Here is a 22,200-nt window from a genome sequence, read left to right on the forward strand (position 1 = left end):
ACCAAATTGTGCCAGCACTGAAGCGTTAGCGTTGATGCAAAAGATGGAATCACACCGAGTAGAATCTTTATCGGGCTTTAAAATAAGAACAATCAAAGCCTCTCTACTAGTTTTTCTCTACTAGTGATTTTTAGTAATGATAGCCAATTAGAGAATACATTTAGTCACATTGCTAAGAATAACGATAATTATGGCTCTGGCCAGCTCAGTAGATTGTTTTAAAAAAGGCCTGGATTATTTTCTGAATGCACAAAATATAACTGGATACTAACATTTATAGGTAAAGTTGATCCGGGGAATATCTGATTGCCTGTTGTAGAATCGGGAAGGATTTTATTTCTCCACCAAAAGTTAACTGGACCATGCTTTATTGTTTTTTTTTTTTTTGGATCAACTGGGGGTATAGGGTTTTATATATGGAGTGTGAATGGATTTGGATTTGTGTGTGCGTGTTTTTTTTTTCTCTGTGGGTTAAACTGGATGGACTTGTGTCTTTTTTAACCAGATTAACTATATAACTATGGAAAATAGCATGTTATTATGCGTGAACTTTGACTATTTTGTGTGCCTGTTCAGATTAATGGGCCTCAGCACATAGTAAAACTATCAACTGATGATTGTTCTTCAGCTCCCACCAGTTCAGCTCTCACCCAACACTAAACATCTTTTCATGTTATCTCAGGATTTACTAATGAGAAGTAAAGTCATAACTGAATTTCAGTACTGAGATTGTATAAAGGCCCCTTATGCCACGTACACACGTTCGACAAGTAAACCGTGGATTTTTTTTCTGACGGAATGTTGTCTCAAACTTGTGTTGCATACACAAATGTTGTCGAAAATTCCGACCGTCAAGAATGCAGTGACGTACAACACTACAACGAGCCGAGAAAAATTAAGTTAAATGATTCAGAGCATGCGTAGGATATTTGTGCGTTGGAGTTGCATACAGATGAACGGAATTTCCGACAAGAACTTTTCCCATCGGAAAATTTGAAGATCAAATTCCGACAGAAAATGTCAGATGGGGCTTACACACGGTCGTAATTTCTGACCAATAGCTCACATTGAACTTTTCTTGTCGGAAATTCTGATCATGTGTACGTGGCATTATTGTGTTAGCACGTGTTTACAGCTGTAGGGCACTGCAGAAAATATTTTGTGCTATACATGCATAGATGTAAAGATGGCTATTTGTTAGCACTATAATATAGCTGAGGGTTTGCAAGAGATCACAAGTGTATAGGAAAAGTTATGGTGACAACATGCCAATGTAGGTATAGAGGTAACAAGATTTTTTCCATGCAGGAGTGACATATATTCAATACACATAATGCCTTTTTTCTACTGACAGCATGTTGGGTAAATTGTAAAAAGCAGCCCAGTGATTATGCTAGAATGGGCTGATTATCTGAGCTGTAAGCAGCCAAGCAAGTTGTACAGTATGCAAACTCATGTTTATTCCTATCACATAATTCCTGCGATTTAAGCCAGCTATTTAAGGAGGTCAATGTGAAAACGTTACTACTGCCAAGATGGTACAAAGGCTAGATAACCTGCATTAAAACCGAGCCAAGCTGCATTTTTTTTCTTATAACCTCATGTGTAATTTCTACATTAGCAACATATATTAACTGATAATATGAAGCCGTATAGCAGACGAGGGTCGATTTTCATCGGTTTTAAAGATGAGCTTTATGTGCCGCATAAAGAAAGTCAGATCTGCAAGACTATAAATGTTAAGGCTTCCCACTGATTCAGCTGGCACCCCCATTTAAGGAAACAGATGGTAAGGTCATTGCTGGCATTTAGGAAATTGCAACTCTCAGAGCAGAAGACAGTGTGTATATTTTAGTTAGCATTCACATGTCATTTAATTGCTTTAAACACAAAATGATGTTTCGCAAGCACACAGCAAGTGGAAAAAAAGCTTAATTACTTGGTAGTTTCTAAGGTAACAACATTTTCTCTAGGAAAATAAATTCAGAGATTTATGTAAACACAGTAATAATTAAAAAAAAAAAAAACACTGATTTATTAGGAGAGCGATGACATTTAGTTGAATCATTAAGAAAAATGGTTGCTATAGTTTTTTTTTTTTTTTAACTAATTCTGTTTATCCCACAGTAAATCTTTTCTGCAATTCTGAGTTGGAAAACATGAAACTTGAAACAGTAAAAATCAATTTTTATTAAAAATAACTCCACTGACATTTTACACCCAAGCTACATAATGTACATAATCTCAGTGCCCAGATTTCCTGCTGATAGGTTATGCATTCAGGTTGGCTAGTTCTAAAGGCAATACTGCTGTGAAACTGCAGTAACTTAAAGCAACCAATTAGATGTCAAATCAGATCATTGTAAAAAAAAAAAAAAGAATAAAAAAATTATTTAAAGAGTATATATATATATATATATATATATATATATATATATATATATATATATATATATATATATATATATATATATATATATATAACCCTCTATGTTTTCCAAGCACAGATCTAATACCGCGTACACACGGTCGTTTTTCGTCATGATTTTTTCATTTTTCAGCATGTCCAAAAAACAAAGTTTTTCCAACTTCATCATTAAAAACGATGTTGCCCACACACCATCGTTTTTGAAAAATGATGAACAAAGCGTGGTGACGTACAACACGTACGACGGCACTCTAAAGGGGAAGTTCTATTGGCCTTTGGGCTGCTTTTAGCTGATTCCGTGTTAGTAAAAGACGATTCGCGCTTTTTTGTCTGTTACAGCGTGATGAATGTGCTTACTCCATTATGAACGGTAGTTTTACCAGAACGAGCGCTCCCGTCTCATAACTTGCTTCTGGGCATGCGCGGGCTTAAAACGTCATTTTTGCCCACACACGATCATTTTTTACAACACGAAAAACAACAATTTTGAAAAACGACATTAAAAAATGCAGCATGTTAGAAAAACGATGTAAAGCCCTCCTCTCCTCTCACTGTCAAGATATACATTCACCGGCCACTCTATTAGGTACACCTGTTCAATTGCTTGGTAACACAAATTTCTAATAAGCCAATTACATGGCAGTAACTGAATGATTTTAGGTATCCAGACATGGTGAAGATGACTAGCTGAAGTTCCAACCGGGCATCAGAATCAGGAGGAAAGAGGGTTTAGGTGACTTTGAACGTGGCATGGTTGTTGGTGACAGTTGGTATTGTCTGAGTATTTATAAAAACTGCTGATCTACTGGGATTTTCACGCACAACGATCTCTAGGGTTTACAGAGAATGGTCTGAAAAAGAGAAAATATCCAGTGAGCAGCAGTTGCGTGGACGTAAATGCCTTGTTGATATCAGAGGCCAGAAGAGAATGGGCAGACTGGTTCAAGATGATAGAAAGGCAACAGTTACGCAAATATCCACTTGTTACAACCAAGGTATGCAGAATACCATCTCTGAATGCACATCGAACCTTGAAGCAGATAGGCTACTGCAGCAGAGGCTACCAAGCTAAGAACAGGAAACTGAGGCTACAATTTGAAACCGGCTCACCACAATTGGACAATAGAATATTAGAAAAATGTTGCCTGGTCTGATGAGTCTCAAATACAGCTGCTACATATAGATGGGAGGGTCAGAATTTGGTGTAAACAACATGAAAGCATGGATCCATTCTGCCTTGTATTAACAGTTCAGGCTGGTGTATTAGGGTGGAGTATATTTTCTTGGCACACTTTGGGCCCCTTAGTACCAATTGAGCATTGTTTAAATGCAACGGCCTACCTGAGTATTGTTGCTGAGCATGTCCATTCCTTTATGACTACAGTGAACTCATCTTTTGATAGCTACTTCCAGCAGCATAATGCACCATGTCACAAAACTTCAAGTCATCTCGAACTGTTTTTTTGAACATGATAATGAATCCACTTGACTCCAATGGCCTTCACAGTCACCAGATCTTAATGCAATAGAGCACCTTAAGGATGTGGTGGAATGGGAGATTCACATCATGGATGTGCAGCCGACAAATCTGCAGCAACTGCGTGATGCTATCATGTAAATATGGACCAAAATCTCTGAGGAATGTTTCCAACACCTTGATGAAAATCTATTCCACAAAGATTTAAAAAGTGGGTCCAACCCTGTACTAGCTAGGTGTACCTAATAAAGCAGACAGTGAGTGTATATTGGTGGTTACAGAAAATTAAAGTGATTGTATGATATGTGATCCGTTTTAAAAATATACATAGTTTTTTGTATTCATCACTAGGATATTTAAAGTATTTAATAAGATAAGTACAGTATATAGTTTATATAGCTTAATGAACTGTCAATGCAATATAACAACACAAATATATAAAATATATCTAAAAAAAATCTAGTCCCGCCTTTGTTCGTTTGGTAAATTAGATGTAGTAGCTTCAGCAGGAATGTTGGTATATTTGGCATGTTTGATCAAACACAGTATATAATCTAATGCCGCATACACACCATCACTTTATGTGATGAAAAAAAACGACATTTTCTGTGAAGTAAAAAACAACGTTTTTGAAACTTCAATTTTTAAAGACGAAGTTGCCTACACACCATCGTTTTTCTCACAATGTTCTTGCAAAGCGAGGTTACGTTCACCACGTTTTTCCATTGAAGCTCGCTTCATAAGTAGCTTCTGGGCATGCGCTGGTGTAAAAACGTTGTTTTAAATGACGTTTTTTGCTACACACGGTCAATTTCTGTGAAGTAAAAAACAACGTTTTGAAAAACGACACATAAAATTGAAGCATGCTTCAATTTTTTTTGTAATTTTTCAGAAGACATAAAACAACGTTTTCCCCCACACACGGTCATTTAAAGTGACGTTTTTAAAAACGTTGTTTTGTTTCATCACATAAAGTGTTGGTGTGTACGCGGCATAAGCTTCACCTTATGTGTGTTCTTTAACCACTTCCGGACCGCCCGCCGCAGTTTTACGTCCTCTGTTTGAAGAGGAATACCGTTGTTATGGTAGCAGCTAGCTACCATAAACCCTGTATCCTCTTCTTCAGCGGGCGGTCCGCTACAAGATAATAGTGGTCTCTGCGGCAGATACGCTACAAGATCACTTTTATCAGCGGTGGGAGAGGGGCACCTCTCCCGTCTCTCTCCGGTGCCCTCCGCTGCTTACTGTAGCCGTCGCAGTGGCAGAGGCGTTTCGGTCCTCTCAGTTGCCGTGTATGGAGGCGAGTTAAGGGAAGATGGCCCCCACCCGTCTCCATATCACTGCAGGGCAGAAGTGACGTCAAAACTTCACTTCCGCCCATATGTCTTAAAGGGATTTTTTTTTTGTCATTTTTTCAAATGACAAATTATTTTTATTTTTATTGCATTTTTGTCCAAATATGAGATCTGAGGTCTTTTTGACCCCAGATCTCATATTTAAGAGTACCTGACATGCATTTTTCTATTACAAGGGATGTTTACATTCCTTGTAATAGAGATAAAAGTGATCAATTTTTTTTTAAGTTTAAAAATTAATAAAATAAAAGTAAAATAAATAAGAAACATTTTTTTTTAAAGCGCCCCGTCCCGAACGCATACGTGAGCAGCGCCCACATATGAAAATGGTGTTCAAACCACACATGTGAGGTATCACCGCGATCATCAAAGCGAGAGCAACAAGGTCCTGTACACACGATCAGTCCAAACTGATGAAAACGGACTGAAGTTCAGCTTCATCGGTTAACCGATGAAGCTGACTGATGGTCTGATGTGCCTACACACCATCAGTTCAAAAAGCGATCGAGTCCAACGCAGTGACGTAAAACACAACGACGTGCAGAGAAAAATGAAGTTCAATGCTTCCAAGCATGCGTTGACTTGATTCTCAGCATGCCTGGGTTTGGAACCGATGCTTTTGCGTACTAACCATCGGTTTTGACCTATCGGTCAGGCGTCCATGGGTCCAATTTTTAAGTAAGTTCTCTGTTTTTGGACCGAAGGACAACTGACCGATGGGGCCCACACACGGTCGGTTTGGACCGATGAAACTGAACTTCAGTCCGTTTTCATCAGTTTGGACTGATCGTGTGTACAGGGCCTAATTCTATCCCTAGACCTATGAAGGAAGAATTTTTTAAATGTCGCCTATGGAGATTTTTAAGGGTAAAGTTTGATGCCATTTCACAAGCGGGCGCAATTTTGAAGCGTGACATATTGGGTATCAATTTACTCGGCATAACATTATCTTTTACAATATGAAAAATTGGGCTAACTTTACTGTTGTGACAAAAAGTATTTCAATGACCGCCATTTTATTCTCTAGGGTGTTATAAAAAAAAATGTATAATGTTTGGGGGTTCCAAGTAATTTTCAAGCAAAAAAAATTTGTAAACACTGGCCCAGATTCAGGTACATTTGCGCTTTATTTGCGGAGGCACAGGGCAACGATTTTGCCCTGCGCCCCCGCAAATATTTTGCGCTGCCCTCGATTCACGGAGCAGTAGCTCCGTAAATTGCGAGGGCGCGCTGGCAAAATTGCCCGGCGTAAGCGCGCGCAATGTAAATGATCCCCCCGGGGGCGGGAATCATTTAAATTAGGCGCGCTCCCGTGCCGAGCGTAGAGCGCATGCTCCGTCGGGAAACTTTCCCGACGTGCATTGCGGCAAATGACGTCGCAAGGACGTCATTTGCTTCAAAGTGAACGTGAATGGCGTCCAGCGCCATTCACGATTCACTTACGCAAACCACGTAGATTTTAAATATCGCGACGCGGGAACGTGGGTATCCTATAGCATTGGCTGCTCCTGCTATTAGGATGTGTAACCTTACGCGAAACCCGACGTACGCAAACTACGTAATTTGCGTACGCAGGGCTCGCGCAACGTTGTGAATCGGTGTTAGTATGCAATTTGCATACTATACACATATCACAATGGGAACGCCCCCTAGCGGCCAACGCAAGAATGCAGCCTAAAATCTGCGTGGCATAAGAGCCTTATGCCACGCAGATTTTAGGCTGCAGTCGGCGTAGCGATGTTCCTGAATCAGGAGCATTCGCTACGCCGGAGCAAGTAAGCAATTGCGCTGTGTAACCTATGGTTACACAGGCGCAATTGCTTCTTGAATCTGGCCCACTGAGTCTAAAAAACAGGCTCGGTCCTTAAGTGGTTAATCAAAGCAGCCCAAACAAATATGGCATTATACAGTACATCACTATTTTACATAAACTTACAACATGGAAAAAGTTTGCTGGATAAAACATATTATAGCACATTCATGAAATCTAATGTAAAGTCATAAATGTTCACTTTAATGCTAGAAGTCTAAACCTAGTTTGAGCACAATTACATAATATCTAGATCAGTAAAGGTATTCCGTGTGGCATTATAATTTCCTATACCTTAGATGGAATGTGAAATACTGTTGACTTGTGTTCCAGTCCCCAGAGAAGTTCAGCAGGGAAGTCAATCACACAGCAGGTGGAGTAAGAGTAAAGATACTTCTTGAGGAACAAGTGCATCCCTGCATAGCGTACTGTAATCCCGTTACCAAAGACAGATGTGTACATTGTGTCGCTAGTAGACACTTTCCCATCGTTTTTTTGTGAAAAACCTGAAAAAAAAAAGTTTTAATTATCTAGAAATGTAATAGAATGTGATTTCAGGGAAAGTGCAATAAAAATGTCAGTTGTTTAAGAAACAATTAGAAGTTTAGAAATTTCACTCGGTTATACCCAACACCAATCATCATGTGTACTGTCATGCCTACAACCTACATTATCTCCATATGTCTGAATTGTGAGAATATGATTCATTATTTAGAGTTTTGGTTAAAAATGTTGAGGCGCTCAATAAAAAAAAAATGAAAACTAATATTTTTATAACAAAAGTGGTTCTTGGTACCCATACTACTAACTGCCAGGTTCCTCCTCAGCATGTCATATGTATATTTCCAGCATACAAAGCTATGATCTAAATCTGTAACAGAAGGGTGAGCACAAAGTATGAATCATTAGTAGGTTTTACACTATATATATATATATATATATATATATATATATATATATATATATATATATATATATATACATACATACATACACACACAGAGAGAGAGAGAGAGAGAGAGAGAGAGAGAGAGAGAGAGAGAGAGAGAGAGAGAGAGAGAGAGAGAGAAATAAATAAAGAGAGAAACAGAGAGAGAAATAGAGAGAGAGAGATAGAGAGAGAGAGAGAGAGAGAGAGAGAGAGAGAGAGAAATAGAGAGAGAGAAATAGAGAGAGAGAAATAGAGAGAGAAATAGAGAGATACATAGATAGAGAGATAGAGAGAGGCCCCGTACACACGACCAGTTTCCTCGGCAGAATTCAGCTTCCGACCGAGTTTCTGGCTGAATTCTGCCGAGAAACCCGGCCGTGTGTACGCTTTCGGCCGAGGAAGCCGACGAGGAGCTCGGCGAGGAAATAGAGAACATGTTCTCTATTTCCTCATTGTTCTATGGGAGCTCTCTCCCCGCCGAGCTCCTCGGCGGCTTCAGTGCTGAACTGGCCGAGGAACTCTATGTGTTTGGCACGTCGAGTTCCTCGGCCGTGTGTACGAGGCCAGAGAGATAGAGAGAGAAAGAAAGAGAGAGAGAGAGAGAGATTTTTTAACACTCTTTATTTTAAGATTTTTTTTATACAGATAAGAATGCAGAAAGATCGTATACAGGCTTTAACATAGGCCAACACAAAAGCCATATGACATAATAAACCACACAGAAAACCAATTATCCTAGCGATTGAAAGGTTGCTCATCAAGGCCAAAGTCCAAATGGCAAATTAAAGAGTGCATGCATCTCATCTGTGATTTTTAACAACAACAAAACAAAACAAAAAAAGCACTCAGAAATGACCAGAAATGAAAGGAAAAGAATGAAGGTCAGGGAAAAAAAATAAACATCCGCTGACACCCGATCTCATCGGTCCCCGCTATGGTGCGTTTTTGCTGATGGAGGAAAATCCTATTTTTCCATCCGTCTGCGAATCGGATCGGGTGAACACGGACAGACGGTCCGTGTTCATCAGATCCCCCCCATAGAGGAGAGCGGAGATCTGACAGGGTGGTCCCTGCACACTGTGCCAGCTCAGCGGGGATCAGCGGAGTGATCCCCGCTGAGCAAGCGGGTGTAAAGGTACGGATCCTCATGGGATCCGTACGTGTGAAAGGGCCCTTAGAACAAGGACCAATTATTGGTACTGTTGCAGTGTCTGCAAAAAGTTTGTGGTTCTACAAAGGCCTATTGTTTTCTTACTTATACTTCAGTCATGTACTGTGCAAAAAACAAAGATCAGATTAAACAGAAAGTTGCCTGTTTATGCATTATTCTTCTAATTTGTATATTTTAAGGTGAATAGATGTTATGCTACCTTTTTGCTATTTTCGTTTGCTTATATTGCCAGCAAAGCAGTGATAAAAATAAAAAAAAAAGCAATTTACCTGTCAGGGTGAGAATATTCTTCAACCTCATTAGGTGATTCTGATAGCGGATGATATGTACCCAAGACAGCTCTCCTATGGGAAGATTAAGCTTTCCTGTTGCACGATATCCTGCATTTTCTTCCTGTTTTTCAGTGCAGTTATGACAACCTATGAATTCACAACTTGTGATTAACTGCAATAAATAACATTAAAATAAGCCAAAAATAGTATGTACTAAATTACAAGCAAATGCCCTGCCTCTCTTTTCAACTGTAGGAGTAAATAAAGAAGCCTTTGTAAGGTCAAGGCATCTGTAGTCAGAGCTTTCAGAGGAACGAGGATTCTCTTTCTGCCAGTGACAGTTTCTGATCAGAGCAAAGTGTGCTTTAATGTGAACTTATGAGGACAAAATGGTCAAGGCCAGCAAATTTGCCCGAGCAACATTTTATTGACAAGCTAGACCTTCCTGTTTCAGAAAAACTAAGATTTTCTCAACTACATGACTACGCTCAAAGCCTATGGGATAACGACTCGATATCTGGACTTTTGACACCCTATGAAAGTAAATGTGATCAGGGTTTGTCCAGGAAGGGGAATATTTAAATTATATATAATTCACTTGCTACTAATGACACCAAATTGCCGCATATGCTGGCATGGGAAAAGGAACTTAATAACGAATGGGATTTGTCGGACTGGTATAAGAATTATACCAGATCCATTAAAGGTTATGTGAATGTCTCTCTTATAGAAGCGAACATAAAAATTTATACTAGATGGTATTTAGTTCCCGTCAAACTGACCTCTATGTATCCGACAACTTCTCCCCTATGTTTCAGAAGCTGCCATGGATTGGGGTCTATGATACATATTTGGTGGGAATGTCCCAAAATTCGGGGTTACTGGAATAAGGTGTTCAATATAATCAGACGAGTCACAGGCTGTAACCTGCATCAATCTCCTACTATTGCTTTACTTAACGGAATGTTACCTCTAACTTCTAAGGTTACCAGAAAACTCATCTTATATATTATGACGGGTGCCAGGATTACACTCGCAGCTGCATGGAAAAAGACTAATGTTTCCATCCTATATATGAAAAGAAAGGTCACATGGATTATGGAACAAGAGAAAAGGGTCTGCTCCATGTTGGATAAGTCTACTCTTTTCTATGAAATCTGGGAACCTTGGTTGGAATACATGGGGATAACTTATACTCCGTGAAGGTTTTGATGACATCAGTGTCTTTTGGACGATGCTGGTAGATGGCAGGCAGGCTAATTTTCTATCTCTCCTGATTTTCTTCTGGCTTTCTTTTTTCACTTCCTCTCTTGTCTTTTGTCACTCTTTCTTTTTTCTTCTGATTCTTCTTAGGTTTTATCTCATTATTTTATCTCTGGGGATAGAATCCTTAAGATTTTTGGTCCTCAGTTTGTTTTATTTTGAAAAGATAAGTTTATGTTTAAGTAATTGAAGGATTCTACCAAACCTTTGAAATAATTAGATTTGATGGGGATTCCGAAAATTTGTTTTCGGTTATCGGAGAGTTCCAGTAATAGTTATTGGAGGGAGGGAGGGAGGATTGGAGGTTTTGCTCAACCTCTTGGACACAGAAAGTTCCCGTTAGGGGTGTCGGAGAGGTTGATGCACTCCGGATATCTTATCCTTTAATTATTCTAAGTAATTTAATCTGGTACACTCAATTAGTTTTATCCCTTATATAAGTTATTGTGTGATAACGCTAGACCTAGGAATTCCTTGATATATGAAAATATTCTGTTTCTCTTTCAAGTTTAAAGTATTACTTTGAAATAGTCTTTTAATTTAGCTTATGTGAACTGCCTTACTTTCACCACATGGTGTAGAGCATATAGGATGGATAGATATAAGTGGCAGTTAATAAGACAGGAATGATTATTATGAATTGAAATGTATTTAAATTATTATATTTCTGCGTGCTATTGACTTATTTCTTGCTAATTTAATACAAATGTATGTATTTATTTTATTGAAAATAAACTTAAATTTGAATGAAAAAAAAAAAGGCCAGCAAATTTGCTTTTAAAGTGGTTGTAAATGCTAAAGTTTTTTTTCCCTTCATGCATTCTATGAAACTTTCTGTATGCAGCGGCCCTCCAATCCATACTGGAGCTCCCTCTCTTCCAGCGATGTTCACGATAGCTTTGGATGTTCTGGGACTTGCCCTCCTCATTGGCTGAGACAGCCACGGGAGCCCATTGGCTAACACTGCTGTCAATCACAGTCAGTGAGCCAATGAGAATGCAGCGGTGCCCCCAGGGCAATCTACTTTCTCCTGAGGCACCGCTCAAGGGGGAGGAGCCAGGAGCACCAGCAGGGGACCCAAAAAGAAGAGGATTGGAGCTGCTCTGTGCAAAGCCACTGCACAGAGCAGGTAAGTAGAACGTGTTTGTTATTTAAAAAAAACAACTAAGTTTTAATACCACTTTAAAGGGGCTGTAAAGGTAAATGTTTTTTCAAAACCGCGGGGCGGGACTGAGTGATACAGTCGGCGGCTATGCCCGCTGCTTTATCAGGGGAGCATGCCCGCAAAAGCTTTCCACCATGCTAGCTCGCATATAGGTGGAAAGCTCTTGCGAGGAGGAGCCGAGACAGCCGCCGAGGGCCCCCAGAAGACCAGGTTCGGGGACACTCTGTGCAAAACGAGCTGCACAGTGGAGGTAAGTATAACATGTTTGTTATTTTACAAAAAAAACATGTTTTACTTTAGTGTTCCTTTAATAATGAAGGTACTGGAGTTGTTGTTCTGATTTTGATCTCATTAGGTAACAACAAAGCATGAACCCCTGTTCTGCATGCTTGAGCAAAGTCAGTTCCTCGCTTAGGCTGCTTTGCCTGAGGGCTTTCACACTGGAGTGTTGCGCTGGCCGCACAGTAAAAAAAAGTCCTGCCAGCCGCATCTTTGAGGCGCTGTAGGAGCAGTGAATATACCTACAGTGCCCCTGCCCATTGACATCAATGGGGCAGAGCCTCCAAAATGCCCGCAAAGCTCCGCAAAGCAGCGTTTTTGCGGGCAGGTTTAACCCTTTTCCGACCGCTAGAGGGGGTTAAAACCGCAACGCTAGCAGCTGAAAATCGCGGCAAAAACTATGATAAAGCGCCGCTAAGAGCGGCACTTTGGCACCAACGCACCCAGCGCTTCAGTTTGAAAGTGGTTAAGCAAGTACAAAGCCTGCACCTTAAAATGTTACCTTCTCGCAACCAGCTAAATACATATAGGAAATACATATATAATAGCTGCTTTACCTGCCAAAAGATTTGTATTTTTATTCCATACAGTCCTGAAATTTAGATGACACAACCATACAAGGCAGGAAACCTAATTTTCTCTACTGCAGTTAAAGTAGAACTTCACTTTCCCAAGCAACATTATTTGTAATCATCATGCCGCTAGCATTAGTAAATAGATAGGAAAGAATATCATATTTACTTGTTTTAGATAAAACAAATTACATATCTTCAGCTACTCCCTGGTTTCTTGCCTAGGCAAATGATGTCATACATCCCAGAAGTCTTCAGGCGGAGAGGAGAGGAGGAGTTTTTTTTTTAGATAAGCACACTCCTCCATGCATGCTTGAGCTAAGGACAAATAGCTTCCAAGAAGTAAATGCTGCATGAGTGATTTGCCCTTACTCAGGATGGCCAAAGCCAAACATGCTAGGGTTTTTTTTTCAAAGTGATTTGTCAACAAAATAAAGCATTTTGGACTCTATAGATAGTTTTAGCTCAGGACTCAATAAACAGAATAGACTAGAGCCAGGTTAGGCATTCAACAGCCACTTAGATAGTTTGAGGTCTGGTTGCAGGGTAGCTACTAGGGACTAAGACGCAAAATAGATAACCTGTCTCTGAGTTTTAGTGCCACATTACAATTTGTGTGGGTGAGAAGTTGCATTTCAGCCAACAGTTGGTTGGACAACAGCTGGAGGTTGTCCCCATAATTACTAATCTTGTCAGCAGGTCTTCGACCCCATGATGGATGTTGTACCTCGATCATCCCCAGGGGCCGCTGCCACTGTGGATGATAGACCTAGGTATATGTGCACAATTCCACCAGGACTCTTGCTGGGCTATTTGCTGATATTACCTGTTTGTACATTGGATGTATGTACTAGTATTCATCTTTTAATCATCCTTTAATATATAAAGCTTGTATTATTTCCATACTGGTGTGCATTCATATATTTAAAGTTAAAGGGATATTCTTGCTCCTCTGTTCCAAATTACTAGGGTTACTGGTTGATTTCCCAGGAAGGAAATGTTCACAGAGGCTCTGTCCTGGGTGGGGGCACTGTCAACTTTATTATCAAACCCACTCTTCCACTTAGCAAAGGCTAGTTCTTTTATTTACCTACAAGTTTATATTCTGTTTAGGGAAGGCCATTTCTTACCCCCTCCAAAAAAAAAGAGTGCACACGTGCAAATAAATATATTTAGGGATGTATTAATGTATATAAAGCTATATCAAGAGTGTACATTTGCAAATAAATACATTTAGGGATACATTCATGTATGCAAAGCTATATCAAGTTGTATATTTTACATCTGTTTGGAGTTAAAGTGGTTGTAAAAACATTCTGAATGCAGCAGCCCCCTTCAGCCCCCCTAATACTTACCCGATCCCCATCTTGATCCAGCGATGTTGCACGAGAGTCTTGTCTGCCTGGGACTCTCCCTCTTCATTGGCTGAGAAAGAAGCAAAGTGACATTGGCTCCCTCTGCTGTCAACCAAAGTCAGTGAGCCAATGAGGAGAGAGAGGGGTGGGAGCTGGCCGGCCAGGGCTCTGTGTCTAAATGGACACAGGGAGCTGCGGCTCGGTTCAGGTGCCCCCATAGCAAGCTGCTTGCTGTGGAGGCACTTAACAGGAGGGAGGGGCCAGGAGCGCTGAAGAGGAATCTGATAAGAGGAGGATTTGGGCTTCTCTGTGAAAAACCAGTGGACAGAGCAGGTAATTATAACATGTTTGTTATTTTTATTTTAAAAAAACAAGGCTTTAGTATCACTTTAAGCTTTAAATACACAGAGCAATACATCAGCATAGGCAGCTTCCACATTGCTGTTATCTCAGATTTCCTTTAACCATTTTTTTTTTAATTGTTTTTATAGGTAATTTTAATGAACCTTTCCTTTTTTTTTTAGTGTACAGAACTAAACAGAAAATATCTTTTCACATCTGGCAATAGCAGGAAGAGAAATACAGCAGGGTGAGTGTGGCTATAGGTCTGTAAAATGGCCATTTTACAACATGAGGGGTTATTTATGAAACTATCACAGTGCAACTGGCATTTTAGGCTAAGAGCACATGAGAGGTTTTTCAGCTGTGTACCACGTTCCTGTGTTTTTCTTGTTAAATGAAAGAACGATGATGATAAACGTGTGCCAAGAATAGGTTCTGATTTTTTTTCTTTTCACTGTTTTCAGGTGTTTTAAAGGGGCTCATTTAGACGGGGATGGTGCTTTCATTCATTCAGACACTATATATTTCAATATCATCTTTCTATCATTCAGCAAGCAATCAGTGTGGCACTGAAAGTGGTTTTTGAATGGAATTTTAATGTATTTTGTGCAAGCAATCATAGATTTAAATCATACCTTTGGCTGAGTATATCAAAATTGCAAGGTTTTTCAGGCAGCTCATTGTTCCTCTTACAACACTCTACAATACAATAGTATACTGGAATTTGAAAGAGACTTTTTTTTTTAAGCAGGCACATTTTATAGGAGCCCATCACTAACATAATTGGGGGTGTGTACTCAAGAATTTTTCATCTGATTTTTTTTATCTTTTTAAAAACAAGAGGAATTTAAAGCACCACACAAGTCTATGTTGTCAAATCTCAAGTAAGGCAAAGTAGCTATAAGTTCCCTAAAGTGGTTGTAAACCTCAGACATGAAAAATGAATAAAGGATATATTTTTTAGTGTGTACTTGTCTCAATCCAGAGCACCAAGTGTAATTTATACCTGTTGTCCCATTACTCTACTATCTACATGAGTCACTTTTGACAAGCTTTCCTGACATCAAGAGAAAAAAGATCACAGGGAGGGATCTGCAGCACACAACCTGTGTGCTGTGTGAAGGGGGTGTGTGTCCTTTCCCAAATATCAGCTCTCAGATCTCTCCTCACGGAGCTCCACATTGTATAATTTCAGCTCTCTGTCCCCTGTTTTCTGACAGCCCAGAGAAGCTTTATAAATTCTGGACTTTGAATTGAAGTAGATAAACAGGTACAAAGGATAAATGGGTTATCTTACAATTGGAGGCCATATTTTTTTAAGTGCAGCAGAAGCACAGTTGTATTGAAGAGATGCCAAATAAAACCAAATACATTTTTCAAGCTCAACCTACCTTACTTTTTTGCAAATGCAGACTAGACCCCTGGTGGGTTGTATGCTGGTCGGTAAGTTGAGCTTGGAAATCTTTGGTTTTATTTTGCCCTTCCAGTGCTCCTTGCTGCAAAGGCCAGTTATAGATGGGGGAAGTGGCCATTTGTTTGTATTGTTGATATATTGGTCAGGCAACGCACTGACACCTTTGCTGCCATATTGCTATGTGCTGGGTGTTCAGTGTGGTCCTGCACCTTTAAGGAGGAGTGGACTCCTTCTGGCTCAACCGGCCTTCTATCTATCCATCAGAATGCAGGTACTTCCATAGTGAAGACTCTTAAAAGTCAGTGATAATTTGGGGAGCCGTGTCACTTGCTGGTGTTGGTCCTTTGTGCAGCCCTCTACCAGGAAATTCTAGAGCCCTTCATGCTTCCCTCTGCTGACCAGCTTTATAAAGATGCCGATTTCATTTTCCAGCAGGACTTGGCACCTGCTCACACTGCCAAAAGTATCAATACCTGGTTTAACGATCATGGTATCACTGTGCTTGATTGGCCAGCAAACTCACCTGACCTAAACCCCATAGAGAATCTGTGGGGTATTGTCCAGAGGAAGAGGAGACACCCCAGACCCAACAATGCAGGTGAGCTGAAGGCCGCTATCAAAGCAACCTGGGCTTCCATAACACCTCAGCAGTGCCACAGGCTGATCACCACAATGCCACGCCGCATTGATGCAGTAATTCATGCTAAAGGAGCCCCGACCAAGTATTGAGTGCATACTATACTTTACATGGACATACTTTTCTGTAGGACAACATGTGTGTATTAAAAATCCTTTGTCTTATGTAATATTCTTACTTTCTGACATCCCAAATTTGGGGTTTTCACTAGCTGTAAGCCAAAATCATCAAAATTTAAATAAAGAAATGCTTGAAATATATGACTCCAGATGTAACACATCTATATAAATCATACGAGTTTCACTTTTTGAATTGAATTACTGAAATAAATGAATTTTTTGATGATATTCAAATTTTATGAGATGCACCTATATATGTTCTTTTTCACAAATTCACATCTGGTGCTATTGTGCATGACAGCCAATCCGCTTTTAACTTCTGCTTGTTCAACTAAGCTTTAACAAAATATAATTTGAAAAAAATGGAAAGTGATTGATTTCTTTATAGAGCTGCACCAGATTTTGCACTCTCCAGTTTCACTAAATCAAACCCATTGTGTAAAGTACAAAGTAGTCAATTTAGAACTCTGAAGTGATTGCTGCAAGGGGAAAATAAATTGGTTTCTAACTTTGCATCACCTTATTACATAAACATGATAAAGAAAAATCACTAGTATCTAGACATACCTGGTAAGTACGCCTTGTAATTTGCTAGTAGATCTATACAAGCAAATGATGGTATGTTCTGATGTAATTGGGGATCAATAGTCTGCACAGTAACATTGCTTTCTCCAATCAGCTGCTTATATGCCAACATGGCTTCCCCCACCTTTGAAAAGATTCAAGATATTGTGTCAAAGTAAATACAGTAACTGTTGCTAAAACAAAACTAAGTTTACTATAAAATTGTAAAAAAGGTAAGAGACTTTAAAGAAGAGGTTCACAGCAAGACATTCAGATAGACAGGTAATTTTCAGTTTGTTAATGTTTTTTTCTGGGGAGGCAAAGATTTCCCTGTGCTTCCGAAGTTTCCTGCCTAGAGCAATTTACGAGCAGTTTATAAGAAAGGTAATATCTTTTTTCTGACAGAGACTGGAACTCCCGTCTCTAGTTAGCCATCGTTTTTTTATAATTCAGACTTTTTCCTCATCAAAGTCATTTTAAGTGAAAACACTGCTGTCTTTTTATAGAACACAAGCTGTGTACAATATCATCATATTTCCTTTGCTTAATTGTCAAGTTCAATGTAACCATAACATTTTCAGATACTTTCAAAATAGACAAAGATATAAGGAGTTAAAAGATAAGTTCTCCATATGCATTAATTCTTACCATGTAATGTGTCACACAGCCAAAGTCTTTGGTAGCTATGTCAATTGATATTAGCATTTGTTTTGATACCTGCTGTGATGGTCGACATCACTTGTTACTGTATATGGAAAACCTTTTCTTTTTTCATTAAAACTATTTGAAAACAAAAGATAAGTTCACCTTTTGTAAAATGTTACACCCATATATAGGGTATAACATGTGACATGTTACACATGCACCAGCCCCCTGCACCCGCACCCCTCCAAATCCCTGTTTTGACAGCAAGCCGGGGATCTTATCCCTCCACTTTCTGTCACACTGTAAAAAAGTGTGGCCGTGCAGAGCTCCGCCCCCACCCTGCCACATTATCCAATCACAGTGTTCTGTGAAATGTGAAAACTATAAGTCCTGGCATCCTTTGCAGCTGCCGGCTTGTAGTTTTCAATGAACTACCACGCTCTTGGTAGATCATTGAGCTCTTTCTATCAGAGTGTAACTGCCTGCCCGTATCGGAGGTAAGGGCAGACAGCTACTCAGACAGTCTGCAGGACCGTGGCATTACACCCACGAACAGCAATGCTTTACAGGTCCTGAACAAAAAATGAAAATAAATACAAATTTTTTTAACCTGCAAAAAATGTGCAATTATAATTTTTTTGGAAAGTGAACTTATCCTTTAAATACAATACATTTAATCTCAAATGTATTATCTCAGTAGGGGTTGTAAGAATTATTACGACTGAGGTCTAGGTATGATCTTTATTACATAGTTACATTGGTCCAGCCTGGACAAATGGAAGTATGTATATCTCATACGCGAGTGACCACTGTGGAAGGTGACCATCATTATAGCAGTCAGCACTACTACGATGATAGCTGCAATCTTCCAGGTCCTTGCTCTGAGTCCTCCAGGTCCTCTTCAATTCTGCAAAGCGCATACAAGGAGTCACTCGTTCAGAGCTGCTGCCATTCACAGAAGGATTTGTGTTTTTTTTATATTGAATGTCATGATTGCCAACATGTCCAATCAGAGATACATTGTATTCACTGAAAAAATGCAATGCAGTCTATGAGTGCAGAGCAAGCGCCCCCCTGTGGTCACTAAGCAAAAGCAAAGCAACTCTAGACATGACCCAGAGGATTGCAGCAATTATTGCAGTTGTTGCAACTACTATAGTGATTGTCACCACCCTCAGTGGTCCCTATGGTATGCATAAATACGCCGGTCTAGATTTGCCCCTGTATGCCAGTAATTTTCTGGCATTTCCTTTGCACTTACGGTTAGCTATTACCTTCCCCAATGGCTGGTGGATAAGCCCAAAACAAATGAGAATTTTAAGGCCATCATCCTGTGTAGTGAATGCATGTGATGGTGAATATACTGCAATAAATTGATAAAAGCAAGTGAGATTGGTGCTCCTTTGCAATCAATAGGAGAATTATTAATAAAGATAATATTTGCCCTAGCTAGAAACTGGATAACAAAATCAGTTTGGGACTGGTGGCGTGTCATATTTTCCATATAAGACTGAGATCTGGATTTCTTATTGTGAATGGTACTGAATCTTGCGAAGATATAGCTTGTAGTAGTTAGTCACATTCAACTGGACTTATTCTGTAATGTTGAAGATGTTCCGTAGCTTACCAAACCATTTCTTTAGTTACACTACTTGAAGAAGAGGCTTGGTAAACTGTGAAACATCTTCAACATTACAGAACAAGTACAGTTGAATGTGACTACATACTACAAGCTATACCTTTGCAAGATTCAGTACCATTTACAATAAGAAATCCAGATCTCATTATACTATGGAGAATATGAGTCCCAAACTGATTTTGTTATCCAGTTTCTAGATAGGGCAAATCATTGACTTTATTAATAATTCACCTATTGATTCCTTTGGAAAACCAAAACTGACATGCTTTTATCCATTCGTTGCAGTATATTCACTTCACAGGATGCTGGCCCTAAAATCATCATTTGTATTGGGCAAAATGAGAACCTTCACACACCCAAATCTAGAGCCCCTCAGTGATGCATGGGGAGCTGTGGGGACCTTCCATAACATTTCTTGACTTTTGAGGCCTTTGGATCCATCTTTTAACAGTATTCTCCAGCGATATACTGTATTTCTGTGAGTGTCTACCTCTCCCCACATGCATATATGTTTTAGTTGACTATGTGCCTTATTTTTCTTCTATATGTATTTATATTATTGTCTCTATATTTATAGCACCCAACTCCCAAAAACCAAAACCACTGGGCACCTAAACCCCCTTCCTAACCAGACCAATTTTCAGCTTTCGGTGCTCTCACAATTTGAATGACAATTACTCAGTCATACAACATTGTGCCCATCTGAAATGTTTGTCCTTTTTTCCCCACAAATAGAGCTTTCTTTTGGTGGTATTTGATCACCTCTGGGTTTTTAATTTTTTGCGCTATAAAAGAAAAAACACTGAAAATTCTGTAAAAAAAAAATCTAGTTTCTGTCATATTAGCAGGTATTGCAGAGTATTGGGGGTATTGCAGAGTATGGGTGGTATTGCAGAGTATTGGTGCTATTGCAGAGTATGGGTGGTATTGCAGAGTATGGGTGGTATTGCAGAGTATGGGTGGTATTGCAGAGTATGGGTGGTATTGCAGAGTATGGGGGGTATTGCAGAGTATGGGGGGTATTGCAGAGTATGGGGGGTATTGCAGAGTATTGGTGTTATTGCAGAGTATTGCGCAGGGAGGGATGGCTGGATCTGTGACTGCATTTGTCACAGATCCAGCCCACAGCAGCTGCTGCTGCTTCTGTTCTCCCCCCTCTCCTCTCACACTGTACCGATCGGTACAGAGAGGAGAGAGAGGAACCGGCGTCATCACATGATGCCGGTTTGTTTACAAGTGATCGCTCCGTCATTTGACAGAGCGATCACGTGGTAAACGGCCGCTATCAGCGGCAATTTACCGCGATCTGTGATGCGCCGGGTCTTCTAGACCTTCTAGATGGTTCCGGGAGCGCGCCCCAGGGGGCGCGCGAGAGAAGGATTCTGGGAGGACGTCCCAGGGACGTCCTCCCAGAACAACTCGACCGCGCTGTGGACGCCTTTTGTCTGTGACAAAGAGGGGACAAAGAGGTTAATGCACCACCATTTTGTATTATTCTGCCTCTGGGTTTAGCCTCTTTATGGGTGTTATTTATATTGATACTTTGATGTAATATGATACTTTGATGTAATATATGGTACTATATATTTTTTTACAATATTTTATTATGTGTAACTTTATGTGTCAGTAAGACAGTTTTTTAAAGTATATTTAGTGCATATTTAATTAATTGAGGGTGTCACACCTTTAAAGTCTCCTTGTCCATTGTTTCCTATTAACATGACTATTATTTGGGGATGTGGTGCGATTATTGCGTTTTAATAGGACCCCAAGTTTTGTATTCAATGAATGAATAAAGTGAGATTGGTGCTTCATGGGAATCCATCAATGATTTATTAATAAAGTGAATGATTTACCCTCAAAAGTGGATTTTAAAATCAGATTGGGACTGCAGGCCGTTATATTCTCTGTATTATATGGAAATCTGGATTTCTTATTGTGAATTGTACTAAATGTTGCAAAGGTATAGCTAGTAGTAGTTAGTCACATTTATTCTGTAATGCTGAAGATGTTTCTGAGCTTACAAAAAAAATTCTTCATTTCTAGTGTTGGACTGTCAGGAACCATACATGCAGTTTAAATTACACCTTTAATAAAATAGCAAAAAATAACAGTTCAGAACGCACACAGAACGTAGTCAAAAACTGAAGCCATGGTTTGGATACCAGAGCAGGTAATAAGATGAGCCGGGGTCAGGAAGCCAGAAGTCAGCGTAGTAAGGAGCAAAAACAGGAAGAGAAGTAAGCCAGGCCAAGTCATACACAGTAGCACACTGAAAATCTTAGACCACTCAAGGGCACAGAGGAAGTGAGCAAAGCTGTTTAAATGGCCAAAGGGGATAGCAAGAAGCTAGATTAATGAGGCAGGTAATGGTAACCAGGTGAGTTACTGTGGAAATGAGTGGCTGGTAATTAACTGACAGATCTGCTCATAAATGGCAGGGGCCCAGATCTGACAGTGGCTTGGTAAACTGTGAAAGGTCTTCAACGTTACAGAACCAGTACTTATGACTAATTACTACAAGCTATACCATAAACCTGGATAAATGAGAACTTTTTACAGATCCAACTCTAGGAAACATTCAGCAAACAAGCCAAGGGGAATTTCAGATTGAAGGAGCAGTTTGCTTAATAAATGGATTCACTTATCAGTATATAGTTACTCTAGGTATTGGTCAAAAATGTCTCCTTTTGCCAAGTGATATCCTATCAACAAATGGAATTAAAACAGCTGGTTGGTACAGGTGGTCATACCTCATACTC

General features: G+C 39.6%; 1 protein-coding gene across 1 annotated transcript in view; it reads right to left on the reverse strand.

The window, feature by feature from the left end:
- The window catches only part of CFAP54 (cilia and flagella associated protein 54), a 533,435-nt gene that overhangs the window by 37,146 nt on the left and 474,089 nt on the right, over positions 1-22,200 (reverse strand). Inside the window, exons 62-64 of the mRNA XM_040344233.1 lie at positions 17,158-17,299; positions 9,442-9,591; positions 7,365-7,576 (exon numbers count right to left, since the gene is read on the reverse strand). Of these exons, the coding sequence (XP_040200167.1) occupies positions 7,365-7,576; positions 9,442-9,591; positions 17,158-17,299 (504 nt within the window). The remainder of the gene's footprint in view (positions 1-7,364; positions 7,577-9,441; positions 9,592-17,157; positions 17,300-22,200) is intronic.

This window comes from Rana temporaria, chromosome 3 (genome assembly GCF_905171775.1).
Source record: "Rana temporaria chromosome 3, aRanTem1.1, whole genome shotgun sequence".
In the NCBI taxonomy this organism is placed as follows: domain Eukaryota; kingdom Metazoa; phylum Chordata; class Amphibia; order Anura; family Ranidae; genus Rana; species Rana temporaria.